Below are 14,855 nucleotides of genomic sequence, written 5' to 3' on the forward strand. Positions count from 1 at the left end.
TTACATGTATATATAAACACACTGTATATATAAATATATTTAATAAATAAAAAATATAAATTAAATATATATACACATGCATGTGTGTGTATTTATATATACAAAATAAATATACGCAGTAGAAACACATACATTATTGAAACAAAAACGTTTATTTTTATTCAATTAGCCGTTGCCCAGAACTAATTTCACAATAATTACTGTTTATACGCTACTTTTGATCAAATACACTAAATAAAGTCTTGTTAAGCATAAACACACACACACACAAATCATTATTACTCTAAATTCTGACTGATAGTTGATCAATTTTATGCCTAAGTGTATGTGTGTATAAATGTATATTTTTTACTTTTGAATTTGAGGTTAAATTATGGATCATACAAATTCCTGGAGAACTTTAGAGGTCCACCAGGATTGATTTCTAATCATTTTATATTTCCTTTAAACAAGAATATACACTGTTGGTCTGAGTAACCACAACTTCTTTCTTCTCAGATCTCAGACCGCTGCTCGCTAAATTAAGCTAAGCCCAGACCAGACATTCCCGGTGGTGGAGCAGAAATCCTGACCCACAGTGCTCTTTCTCCTTTGGGGGGGCATCTAAAGCCGGGCTCTAATGCCATGCTCCATATGCGATTATCCCTGTTAAACCCTCCCTCTGTTTGGCTAATCAGTGCCCAGGGCTGAGCTCAGCTCCCCTGGATCCGTCAGACCCCCTCAAAGCCTCTTAGAGTTCTGTGCCCCCTCTGGGCTCCGTCCCATCCAACGCCGTTAATGATTTTCCTTGATTTTTATTTATATCTTTCGGATTCTCTCTCAGAGAAGAGAGACAGCTTCTCTTCTTCGCTCTCCCATAAGGGCATACCAGAACCGGGCGTCTTATCAAAACCCAGCCAGATACTCGACTCTGGGGAGGAGTGAGAAATTAGGCTCCTGCTGTGGCTTCAAATGGAGGATTCAGATCTGAGCGGGCGCATTAACTTCTGCCAGTCTCCTCCTTCTGTACCACCACCTAAAATAAGACCTTCATTTGGACTGGGATTCAAATACCCGTCGTACAAAGTAATGATTACTCCAGCCTGACTTCTGAAGGTGACAAGACGGCTTCTTTGCTTCCTGGTTAGTGAGTCTACCTCACTTTCTTTTTGTCTCATTTCAGTCCTTTCTTCTCGCTGTTGGTGTCCTAAATTCCCCTCAAGCAATTCTTTTGAAAGCACTCTGCAGCCGAGGAATGATGAAGAAAAAACAAAACAAAACAAAAAAAACTTTTGCCAATGTTTACTAGGCTCCTCGCTTGGCACTTTTCTCATCGACCGATTCAAAGTTCTCAAACATTTAGTCGAATCCGTCTTGAGTTTGACTTTCACGAGCCAGTATACACATTGAGAAGTCATAAAGAGGGAGATTTCATCCATTTCTGACCTCTCTTGCTCTCACTTTCGTTTGTTTTTCCTCTCCTGAAGGGAAATCTAGCTCAACAGGAGTCAAGGAACGATGAAAATGAATGCAGTTCATTGTTATCTATGTCAAATCTGAGAGAGAAAGAGAGAGAGAAAATGAGTCCTAGTGTCTCTTACGACAATCGGTTTCATCTTCACCATCTCCGCAGTCATCTTGTCCATTACAGCGCAGGTTTACAGGGATGCACTTCTGCCGGTGAGTGCACTTAAACTGGCCAGACAGGCAGATATATGAGTCTGAAAGCAAATGCAAGCAAGGATATCACTGCATGATACATCATACTGCATTACGCTTGGTCTCCATTTATCCATCCATCAATCTATAATTACCACAGTTGGCTTCATCGGAGTTGTCTCCGCAGTCGTTCTCTCCATCACAGATGAAGGGAGGGAGGGCACACAAACCTGTTCCGCACTGGAACCTTCCGGGCTGGCATTTAAACTCCGCTGGAAGCAGAAGAAAAAAACTAATATATGAACAAGAAAAAGAAAGAAAGAAAGAAAGAAAGAAAGAAAGACAATTTAAAACAGACAGAAGGACAAAAAAGAGCAAATAAATAAGAAAAAAAAAAAAAAAGGACAAAGATTCAAAGGCAAACAGACATAATGAAGAAGAATGAGTGAATGAACAAGTAAATAAACAAATGAAAGAAATGACTTAAAATCATACGGAATAAACAAATAAGGACAAATAAACATGAAATGAAAGATGCCAAGACAGAATAAATGAACAAACAAATAGAACAAAAGTAATTTCAAAGAACAAGTAAATAATCAGAGTAAATGAGTGAATAATCCTACGTTTACACTAGTGCGTTTTCGTTTTAAAATGTTAAAGTTTTGCTATGGTTACGCCTGTCTTTTACACTACCCCCGCGTTTTAGATGGAGATTAAAAAAAACGCTGAAGACCCTGTTTTAGTTTGAAAACTCCAGCGTTGTTTATCATTGTAAATAGACCAAAAAGGAGACTTTTGAAAACGATGGTGTAGCTACCCATATCGCGCAATGACATCATGCTCATTGGTGTACATGCATGAATTGTCATGTGACATGCATTTTTGGTCTGAGTAGTGTGGTTGGAGATAGTTTCTGAAATGCGTTTAAAATGCTAGTATTTATGAGGATCATTTTCGTTTTAAAACATAGTTTTAAAAGGAAACGCACTAATGTAAACATAGCCTAAATGAGCAACTGTTCAGCTAAATGACCATACAATTAAGATAAAGACAGAAAAGACAGAGATAGAACTAAACACAGGCAGAAACTCAGACAGACATATTGTGTTGCACAGAAGGAAAGAACATACTATAGAAAGGTGCCTTTCTTTTTTTCCTGGAGATTCAACACAAATGTCTTTTGTTTCGTTGTCAGCTATTGCATCTCAGTAAAGTCTCAATGTGCGATTAAACTGCAAGTCAAGATAACAAATACTTCACAAATCCTGATCCGTTTCTGCAGCTCTTTGCAGTGAGCTAGACAATTCACCTCTCAATCAAGCAAGTGCTAGCACATTACAATGACCCATTCAAAGAAATATTCAAAGAAGAAACACTTGAATATAACCTTGATGACAGACAGAGCTTTATTCAGAAATAAACGCTCCATGAACCAGCAAGCAAAATTACAGGAATAAGTTGTCACAAAAAGATTTTCCTGTCCAAAACTCAGAGAATAATTGGCTCAAGTGTCTAAATAATTTCTTCCTTTCAGTTGAGCCTAAAGAAATCATAATTGATCGTGGAGTCGCTTAAAGACACTTAAAGTTCACAACTTGAATATATATTGAAGTGAATTATCAGGATTGAATCTCTCAACCTAAGGAGCTTTCGACGCAAATAAGAAGGGATTCCAACAGTCTGATGTTAGCACGTTGCTAAGCTACCAACACAACAACTCTAAATACTAACAATTCTAAAAAATTCAATCATTAATATTATTTTTTTAAATTGCATTCTGAAATGAATACATTCAATTCTGCCTTCCAATTTGGAAACTCACCTATGATCCCTTAAAAGGCTTTCTAGTGCCACGGTTCCACCGAAATTGCCCGGAACATCTGTACCAGGAATCCTCGGTAGTTCGGAATTTGCGCATTCAACTCGGGAATGTGATGTCCAAAAACTTTATTTTAATTTTATCATGTACATAAATTGAATACTAACCAAAAATTACCTGATAGATTTACCCAAAACAAATTATATTTTATGTTTAACCATTAAAGAGACATCAGTGCCAGCGGAACATGTGAGAAGGTCTATAGCCGAGGTGAGACTGCTCTACATGATCACTGAGCTCTCGCTGATCGCGTGGAGCTCACGTCTTCGAAATCGGCGAAACACATTTTTAAATAGGCTCTGTCTTTATAAATAAACCATAGATTTCAGTTTTAAACAACTACATTCTCGCCTGAAATACTTTTAAAATTACATTTCATTACATAATAACATTGATATTTTGAAAATGATCAGAATAAATGGTGGTTGAAATCACAATGCTGCGTGAACTCAACCCATCTGCATGCTTAGCATTCAAGTCCCGCCCCCGAAAGTTCCAGAACTTTGAAAAAGTACCACCTCGCCAGCAGGGACTTTCTGAGGGGCATTTTTTTTACCTGGAACTTTATTTAGTTCCTGGTTCCTGCGGTGGAAACACACCGAGTACAAGGCCAAAGTCCCTAGTTCCTGGGTAAAGTTCCTGCGGTGGAAACGCGGCTTAGGTAGGACAGTTACTAGATTTTGAGTCCTATAAAACATTACAAGGCACTACAATAATGAACTTTTCACCAGCTTAACCAGTTTGGCTGACTTCCACCATGTTTGGTTACTTACGGCAATCTGCCGGCTCATCGGATCCATCTCCGCAGTCATCCACGGTGTCGCATTTCCACCAGAAGGGAATACACTCATCTGTACCACAGCGGAACTAAACGCACACAGAAATAACATTTTGAACAACTCTTTATCTAGTAGCACACTGGATATAATTGGTAGTTGGAAGTTGTTCAAAGAGTAGTTGAGCTACAGCAAAACCCTTATTCTTGCTCCTAAAGTAATTAAAAAGTCACACCTGACTTGCGGTGCAGTTAGACAGACAGGTTTTATTGTCGTTCGCCAGGTAAAAGTGCGTAGGGCAAGCACACTTGTATCCCCCACCAGGGGAAAGAAGACATAGGTGACTGCACCCTCCATTAGTCACCTGACACTGATGCTTTGGCACTGAGGAAAACAGCGAACAATAAAAACAAGCCCAAAAAAACATGACTCTAGCACACAAAGTCATCTGAAAACTTATCCAAGCTGACAAGAGCTTCTCGCTGTAATACCGTCAGGCTGGCGGAGCGGATGGTAGACTTTAATGTCTCGAATGGTTTGCCAGGAGCTGAGGAGTTCTGTATGTTGGCCGCCGGACGTCTTGTGCGAGCGACTGAGGGTTTTTGACTTCTGGTCGCTCCAGTAGATGAAGTCCTCAAACAGTGTGAGACCAGTTACGCCACCTATGTCCTTGATTGGGACTGGAAATTGGGATTGAGAGATCTAATTGAGGACAATTCGAAACAAGACAAGATAACATTTGAGACAAGGCGAAACTTACCTTTGTGTCTTTTTGTACCATCCATATTTGAAAATAAGATATGGTTCTCGTCGGCCCAGTAGATCCTTTTGTTGATGTGGTCAAGGGTCAAGGCTGACGGAGAACGCAATTCTGTATCGATTATGACACGTGGCTTGCTGCCGTCCATCCCAATCCGTCCAATTTGGGGTTGCTCGCAGCAGTCGATCCAGAACACAAATCTAAGGCACCATGGGAATAAATGGTTTTTATGGTGTAGTGCTTTTTAAAAGTGTACTCAAAATCAATGCGTTCTGGGATTGCGAACAATAGGCAAGAATAAGCATCATTTACCCCATGAGAGTGTCGAGAGCCAGAGAGGTAGGATTTTTCAATCCAGTCCTCAGCAGTACAGTCGGGTAGAGTCCATTAGCTTTCGCCACCTCGAGGGTCTTTCTCTCGCCGTCACACCAGTACAAGTTCTTGCCGATCCAGTCCACAGAGAGAGCACTGGGGACCGACGTCCTGTGAACCACCTGAGAAAACAGCAGTCAAGCACAGTTGGTCTCTTTTGGCCAGTTATTCACACAGATTTATCCACAGCCAGTACCGCAGGGAACAAATGCTTCCTAGCAGAAAAGTTCAGAATGGCGATTGTGAGATGCAGCTGTGCATTTGCTGGTAAAGTCATATAAAAGTAAGGCTTTATTGTTTCTGCCAAAAGTTATTATCATGACAGGAATTTAAATGCTAATTTTTAACCAGAAACAAACAGAAATATGTTCATATAAACTAAATTCTGGATTATTTGTTTCTTTACTGGTGGTTTGCAGGTCCAGAAAAATAGCTAGCATAGTATTTAGCCAGTAAATTAACAAGTTTTCATTGCAAAAACTACAACAACAAAAACATTCAACGACTTGTAAATGTAAGATAAACTTGGGTGTGAGGGGATTTTGTTTCTTCAAATAAAATGAAAATTTCAAGGCTATGATAATCTCTAGATTATCTAGCTAACCTACAATGAACTTGTAAATGTATGATAAAGTGAATGGGCTTTCTTTTTTTTTTTTCAAATAAAATACTCAACTCAACTCAAGGCTATTTTAATATCTAGATGCAGAGTTCTCAACTAGTGACTTGCAAGTCCACAAAAATAGTTAGCATAGCAGTTAGCCAGCAAATTAGCAATTTTTCACTGCAAAAAGTCAAACTACAGCGACAACACTCAACAACTTGTAAGCGCAGGATATAGTTGGGTGTGAAGGGGCTTTCTTTCTTTGCAGTGATAAAGTCAAAGCTATTATAAACTCCAGATGTGTAGTTCTTTTAGCAACCTATAAACTCTCAACTGTAAATGAAGAATTGGGGCTCTAAAACCAAGAGAACCACTGAGCTAGACTAAATAATTATTGTACATCATTGCTTAGTATCAGCGGGGCTACATAACCGCTCATTAACACAGCACATCAAACTCCCCAAAAACGGCAAGAAAAGTTCCCAAAAGAAGTAGTTTTAAAAAAGGCACTTTAGATAATTTCACTGCTCATTCTGATCACAGAAACTGCCTGTTTGGCATAAACAATACTCTTCCCAGCTGGCGGATAATCCAGCGCTTTTAATCATTTTCGCTCCTGGTTGCTGGTGCCCCCTGCCTAGCTCTTTAAGAGTAAGAGTAACATTCTGCAAGCTGATGAATATAAGAGATGAATATTAAAGACATTTTGCCTCAGACTGGGTCGTACCATCAGCACTAATTAAAACTAGCCTAGCCATGATGAATTTTGACATCTTCACAGGTTTTGTAGATGCTGTGCTCCCCAGGGAAACTAGCATCTTCAGGTAATACACCATGGGGTGAAAGTGTACAAAAAATATGAACTGTGTAAGCAAAACAATAGCAACTAAATGTCGCAAATTCAATTACTAAGTCAGTTAAGTCAAAATAATGCATTGCACGCAGATTTTGATTTGTGCCGAATAGGTACAGTACATGAGCCTAAATTTATTTATATAGTGCATTTTCCACATTTTGCTTTAAATAAACTAATTAAGGCTTGTTGTTTATAAAAATAAATGTCACTTTATTTGTTGCTTGTTTTATACTAATATTTTGCATTGCTGTTCTGTATACAGTTCAATTTAAAGGTTTTGTTGAAAAGCGAAATATATTAAAATTCTTTTTTATATACTTAATGATGTTAACAAAACATTGTATTAACTGGTATATTACATAATTTTTTTGCTGGAAAAAATAATTAAACATATCAATGCTTTTTTGTTCTCTTAACAATGCAGTTTAAACCAGGAAATTCGAAAACTAAGGGATGCAAAACAGGTAATACTACAAACATACCCAAACAATGAGTTGCATGGCACAATTCGCGATAATTTACATAATATACATTATTCCTTAATTAATATTAAAAGGATGTGTGATTGCGTAGAAAAGATTGTCAATGACCTAAAATACCCACAACGTTGAGATCAAACTGATCTTGTGGAAAAAGTAAATTATGCCCCCAATGGTCGAAACTGGTACTGCTACTACAGTATTTTGACAGGAACATTATACTGAATATTCATAACACCTGTGAAATAGTGAAAACCACAACACTTCCAATCTCTTTAGATGTCTCTGGAGAATCAGGCTCATTTGCAATCATTCAAAGCATTTACCAAGAACATTTTTACCTTTGAAAAAACGTTTTTTGCTGCCTTGCCTTTACAGAAGCTCTACCTCTCCCTCTCTCTCTTTTCTCAGTACTATAGCACACTACCATAAATCAGTTCAAGATCCAGAGTTCAATCAAGCTTAATGAGCCATTATGGCTCGATATTAAACATAACGAGCTCTGGCGGCCCAGCAGGGCAAGGCTGGAACACTATGGCTGTTTTCCGCCCTGAGTAATATACGCAAGGGCATTGATGGAGAGTAGTATGAAGACAGACAGCCTCAAAAACACACACACACCACACGGTCTATCATTTTAACCCCAACTCATTTCATACCAGAAATACCAGTTATTCTCAGAAAAAAAAAGCTTTTATTTATTTGTTGGAGTGACGTGATATGTCTGCTTTGCCCCCATTGGAATCCATCAATTACGCAATAAAAATTACCCCTATTCAGAGGTGACATGAATCAAATTTACCCAGGGACAGAGGGTATTTGCATATGTAAATCGGGGCATTTCTGGGTTATTTCAAGAGTAATTCAACATAAACACACACACACACACACTCACGGATGTACCTTGAGGTCACTTCCATTCAGGCGCATTCTGTTTATTCTGCGTCCGCTGGGCCTGCTAGTGTCAATCCAATAGATCAACTCCTTTCTGTAGTCAAAGTCTAGAGAGATGACATTACTGAGTCCCTGCAGAGATAAAGACAGACAGAGAGAGAGACAGGCAAACATTGAGACTGACAGATGAGATTTTAAAGGGCAGGAAAGTCAGAGGAATTTTCTTTATTTTTTTTAATATTTTTTTAACAGTGGATAAATTCTCATTTTTCACTTCACTTGAAAAATAATATTTCAAATAGCGAGACATATTAGACCATTTGTCTAAATGAATTTGAAAGAAACACATTTTATAATACTTTTAATATTAAATAAGTATTATAATTATTTTTTAGTATTATTATAATTAACTAAAATTAAAGGAAAACAAAAATGAGAAATGTTGCTCCAGGGAAGAAAACAGTTATTAAAGTACTAAAATAACAAAAACTGAAATAAAAATATATAAAACCTAAATAAGAAGCTAGAAAAATCTAAGGAAAACTAGAGGAAAACTAATACAATGACAAAAGCAAATACAATTACTACAACTTATATTAAAAATAAAATAAAAAGAAAGAAAAAAATCTAACAAAAAAAATACATTAAGAAATGTTATACTAGTATATAAATTAACCCTGTAATTACCTATTCATTTTAATATGTATATATATCATATATACATATTATGTATATTAGTAATTTAGTTCTCCTTTCCCTCCACCAAAAATAAATAAATAAATAAATAAATAAAAAATATATAAAAATAAGTATTAAATAATTTCAATCTTATATAACAATGTAATTTATTATTAATTTCAAGATAGAAAAATTTGTAATTATTTTCTTTGTTTTTAAGGCAATTGTTTTAGGTTTTCAAAGTATTTTACTTCTTTTTGTCATTACCGTGTTTGCATGTTTATTTCTGATATAATGCCATTGATAGATATATATATATTTTTTTTTTTAAGTATAGGGGACAGGATTAAAACTTTCTTTGCCACCGTGAGTATTTATCTCCTAGTCCAGCTGCAATCAACACTCTATTTAATCCATTCAAACCATTTAATTTAAGCAAATGGAGGAATTTGGATGCCATTAGTCACAAAATATAATAAAAAAAGCCAAATATCAAAACACTCCTCTTTTATAGTCCATACCCACTCGTTACAGCATCTTCCCGCTGCTTTCTCAATACCTTTCTAATTCTTTTTATTTTCACTAAGTTCGCTTAGAAATAAGAGCGAGACTTCCTCCGGCTGACAAAAAATTCCCATCATGCACTACCAGGCCCATAGCCAATCACTTTCTCAGTAGGGGTCTTTAACATTCTCCCATCTCTCTCTCTGTCGTTATGTCTCGTTCACTCAAACCCCTCGCCGCGTTCAGATCTAATTTGCTGGACCAGACCTTTTAAATCAAACTGATGGAGTTCCAGACTGATGAATCAACCCAAGCGTGCGTTTTTAACTGCTCCTTCGATGGCAAGCCGCTCAATTTCTTCACACGAGGGCTGTGAAAGACTTTCTCATCCGACGGTCCCTTCAAAGTCAGATCCGTCATGGCTCCTTTTGCATTGTCAAGCAGCTTCATACAGATTTAAAGACAATTACTGATGTCTTCATTAATAACCGCTACTATAATTACATATTTTACCAGCTGAGAAGGAGCCATAACTCACACCTCATCATTTTTCAATACTAAGTGGAAAATAGTTGTGATTCCAGTCACAATATGACCTTTTCCGTGTGCAGATATTCCGGGACGTTGACGTTCACTTCAATCAAGTGTCTAAAATGCTGTTTCAGGCTTAATTTGAGCTTGTGAATTTCTATAAAGCAACCAGTGATGGGAATAACGGCGTTATAAATAACGGCGTTACTAACGGCATTACTTTTTCCAGTAACGAGTAATCTAATTGATTACTCTTCTCATCTTAATAACGCCGTTACCGTTACTGCCAAAAAATGCGGCGCGTTACTATAACTGATGATGAAGCTGTTTTTTTTTTTTCATCAGACCAACTAGATCTCTGAGCGAGAGGCAAATACTTTTTTTTACTGTTCTTCCTTGGTTAGTGGGCAGAGCACGAGACAAGCGCATAAATGCTGACGATTGGCTGAGGTAGAGTAAAATTTCATTGTAAGCCAATCAGAGGTAGAGTTGGGCGGGTTTTCGAAAGCACGCATAGTAGTGATGGGAATTCGGCTCTTTTGACTCAGCTCACTGAAAAGAGCCGGCTCTTTGGCTCACAAACGGCTCTTTAAATGACTTTGACTATAATATTTCAATTTTTATTACATAATTATTTAATTTCTATAGGCTAAATTTGAAAAAATAGAGTTGGCTCTTCAGATATGCGAGCCAGCTCCCGAAGTTCAACTAAAAAAGCCGGCTCTTAGAGTCGGCTCATTCGCGAATCGCGAACGACTCCTCAAAAGCTCATTCGCGAACGAGTCGATCCATCATCACTAACGCTCATTCGCGAACGACCCATCATCGGACAGGACAGGACACACAACGAACAACACAAGCCAGTCAGTCAACGAGAGACAGGTATGGCGACGAGCCCAAATAATCCAAAAGTAGCCTTCTCTAAATAGAAGAATATACATTACTTTTTCCTTCAAGAAATTAAAGAAACAATAAAAGGAAATATCAAAAGTTCCCAAAAATCTATCGTGTTATTTGCATTGATCCACTATATAAACATAATATCTACATACATGCCATTTGATTGGAGGCTAGTCTCACTTTGTCCCACAGCAACTTTTTTTTTTTAGATGTGTGTACAATGTTTCATGTTTCTGTTAATAATGTATTGTATTAAGTGTCCATTTCATTATAATATTCAGATTTATCATAAATAATTGAACATGCACATGTATTTTAAGTTCCTTTAAAGAGGGGTAGAGGTGGGGTCACGTTTGAGCATTTAAAATTTAATTTTACTTGAAAGTAACGCAATAGTTACTTTCTTAAGTAACTAGTTACTTTAAAAATTTGTAACTGAGTTACTAATTTAGTTACTTTTTGGAAGAAGTAACTAGTAACTGTAACTAATTACTTTTTAAAAGTAACTTGCCCAACACTGAAAGCAACACAGGTGGCTGTTGATAGTGTAGTTTCATATGAGCTTTTGGATGTTGTGTCTATATTAAGATCCATATGCTGTGATCATCTGTTTTTTTTTTTTTAAGAAATAAGTAGGAAATGACATGGGAACACACTTAAGAGTTTGAGTTAAACAGGATGGCATATGTGTACACGCAAATTAAAATAATGGTTATAAAAAGAGATTTTTAACAACTGTATAAGTAAAATGTTATGTTTAAGAGAGCCTTATTCATCATACCTGTTTTAGAAGAGTGTAGTTTGATCCATCCAGACTGATCTTTCGGATTTCATGATGGTCGGCAAGAATAAGAAAAGGTTCCTCCGCTGAAAAAGAAAATAAATTATTAAAAATGTTTATATTTTATTTAATGCAATTTTAATTATTTAATACATTTTTATTTATATATTTTACTATACTTATTTTTATTTTATTTTTATATTTAATTTTATTTTATTTTATTCAATGCAATGCATAAAATGTTAAACATTTAATGATATTTTATTGTATTTCATTTATATATATATATATATATATATATATATATATATATATATATATATATATATATATGTTTTTTTTTTTCAAGAAAACTTTTTCCCCATAACATTTCTTAAAATAAATAAATAAATACAAATAAAATAAATATTATATAAATTACACGGCTATAAGTGTATAAGTGGCTAAAAGTGAACAATAATACTTAGGATTTTGTAATATTCCGTTATACGGATGTAATACGAACACTAAAAAAAGTGTTTGTGTTGCTATATGAATTATTCTGGATGCAAGACATGACTGCAACTTCAGTTTGATGACTTGAAATCGATTTCCTGTGAGCTGCCAACACTCGAATATCCACTTCCTGTCAAGACTGGGACTTAGACTTGTCAGTCATACACAAACAGAGCTTTATTATTTGAATCTGTGTGTTTGTGTGTGTAGGCACATTTCTTTGAATGAGAGACACTTACAAAACAGTGTTGTGGTGGTACAGGGATCAAGTGGTACATTGATATATGCTGACAGATGTTTGTTGTATTTTTAATTCTATGAGTATACTATGGAAAATTTCCCAGTTTAATGGTCTTTTTACGAGTACATATAATGTGTTTAGTGTCAATTTAGTGGATTGGGCAATATATAATATATAATATATTTAATATACATTTTGAGATGTAATTATGCCTTCTGAAACATAAAAATTAATGATGGTAACAGGGTTGAAAATTTTGGTTTTCATGCTGAAAGTGCTCAAGGCCATAAAATACAAAACTCATCTATACATATATTTCTCAATTATCAATTGTTCACTATTTAAAAAAAAAAAAAAAAAAAAAAAAAGGTAACAGGGTTGACTTTTTAAGGCACCTTAAAATGATAAAGCATTAAAACTTGATTTTCTTTAGATTAAAAAGTGTTGAAAATATTACAAAATACTTTAAATAGTAAATAATTATATTAATATTTTAATTATATTACTTAAACATACATATCAATTGTTCACTATACAATAGTATGGTAACAGTGTTCATATTTTAAGACACTAAAAAGATATAGCAGTAAAACTTTTATAAAAAAAAATCTCTAATGCATATTTAAAACATTAAAAATATTCAAACATATATAATTATGCGTATATTTCAATTGTATTATCTTTCTTAATAAATTAGCGATTGTTCTCAAAACATGTTCAAGGTAACAGTGTTGATATTTTAAGATGCAAAGATTTGCTTTGTGAAAGTATTATGATGTCATTATCATTAAATACTGTTTTAAATATAATTTATAGAGTAGCTAATTAATGGAAATTTAAATATATATATATATATATATATATGTAACATGGTTGACAGTCTTTCTTAATGCAGTCAACTGAAATGGGGAAAAACTAAATAATAAATAAAATAATATAAAAATGTCTGTATTAACACGTATAATCTATTTTGTAGAACAAGTCATATGGTACATATCCATAAAACATGGTACTACCATAGTACTATGTTAAAAAGGCAATCTCAATGCAGTGGTGGTCTTTGACAGATTTTATATGCAGCTTTTTTTCATGTCAGTGGTGTTTGCAAGTGAAAACTAAATGAGAGAATATGAAAGTGTCTCTCTTTTATACAGTAAATAACTGCAGGCAGACACCATATGTCACACTTGGATCTGTTCTTAGCCAATCGGAGCTCATCTCCAGCTGATGAACTAATTGTCTTCAACCTCCTGTTGCTTTCCTCTAAATATAAGTCACAACTAGGCTCAGTATGCATGTTCTCGCCTGTGTGTGGCGTTTCTAGGCAAGAGTGATAGTAAAGTCTTTCAGAGGGTCCACGGGAGCTCATTCACACCTGTGCCACTCAATAGAGAAGAGTACCTGAGAGAGACCTGCAGCTGTGCGGGTTACTGGCGGGACGCTGATACCCATCGGCACACAGGCAGTGAAAAGACCCATAGTTGTTGATGCACTGGTGACTGCAGGGAAAGTTTTCGGAACATTCGTCCACGTCAATGCAAGTCCTACCGTCGTTTTTCAGACGAAACCCCGGCCAGCACGTACACTAGAGAAGAAAATACAAAAAGGATTTGTGTGTGAATCTCACAGAGATCTACCAAGAACATGTATGGGTTACTTCAGCACAAAATAATATATGATATGTATTGTTTTTTTCATTATATTACATTTTCATTTCAAAATATATAATCTTATCAATTTGTTGTGCGGCTTCGCATTGTGGCCGCATCACCACTTTAGGTGTGCATTATTTTTCTAATAATTCAACGGCCTGTCGTCAAGTATTTCTTACTTAAATCACATTATATTACTAAAAAAATTAAATAAAATTGAAATGCAAGAAGTCTTAATGGTCAATAAAAACTTTATTTATCTGAAATATCTGTTTTTTTTTTTTTTTTCCAAAATAAAATTTGAATATGTAACTTTATTTGAATAATTTCATAATTCCTTAATCAAATTTTCTATTTGACTTTTAGGTGGAAAACGACCATGGCAAATTTATGTACAAGTCAATCTAAACTAATGAGAGACTAATGGACAGGAAGTGAGCGGTGAAGCAAAACGATGTTTACAACATTTCTAGACCATTAGTTTAGTCATTAGTCATTCATTAGAAATATGCTTTATATTTTAATTGTGTGGTAACAAAAGCTAAAACAAGCAATAGAAACAAAGTTCTAGTAAGTTCTGTGTCCTTGACTGCCTGTTTTTTAAGTCAGTGTGGCTGTCAAAGGACCGGCCCAGCATTCAGAGACATCTGCCAAATGAAGCTGTTCAATCTGCCACTCTCTCTCTCTCTCTCTGTGTGTGTGTGTCTTTCTCCCACTGAAAACGCACACTGTTTGTGTGTGTGTGTGTGTGTGTGTGTGTGTCTGTCTTACATGTCATTCCCCTGCTGTTCACTACCTCAATTGATTTTTTC

The 14,855-nt window shown here is 35.6% G+C and overlaps 1 protein-coding gene across 1 annotated transcript in view; it reads right to left on the reverse strand.

Annotated features, from left to right (window-relative positions):
* The window catches only part of LOC127943256 (low-density lipoprotein receptor-related protein 1B), a 208,603-nt gene that overhangs the window by 43,767 nt on the left and 149,981 nt on the right, over positions 1-14,855 (reverse strand). The window contains exons 56-65 of the mRNA XM_052539581.1: positions 13,793-13,976; positions 11,656-11,741; positions 8,271-8,393; positions 5,369-5,550; positions 5,057-5,256; positions 4,788-4,976; positions 4,532-4,680; positions 4,294-4,387; positions 1,794-1,910; positions 1,581-1,700 (exon numbers count right to left, since the gene is read on the reverse strand). Coding sequence (XP_052395541.1) covers positions 1,581-1,700; positions 1,794-1,910; positions 4,294-4,387; positions 4,532-4,680; positions 4,788-4,976; positions 5,057-5,256; positions 5,369-5,550; positions 8,271-8,393; positions 11,656-11,741; positions 13,793-13,976 — 1,444 coding nt within the window. The remainder of the gene's footprint in view (positions 1-1,580; positions 1,701-1,793; positions 1,911-4,293; positions 4,388-4,531; positions 4,681-4,787; positions 4,977-5,056; positions 5,257-5,368; positions 5,551-8,270; positions 8,394-11,655; positions 11,742-13,792; positions 13,977-14,855) is intronic.

The sequence above is a fragment of the Carassius gibelio genome, chromosome A22 (assembly GCF_023724105.1).
Source record: "Carassius gibelio isolate Cgi1373 ecotype wild population from Czech Republic chromosome A22, carGib1.2-hapl.c, whole genome shotgun sequence".
Lineage (NCBI taxonomy): Eukaryota > Metazoa > Chordata > Actinopteri > Cypriniformes > Cyprinidae > Carassius > Carassius gibelio.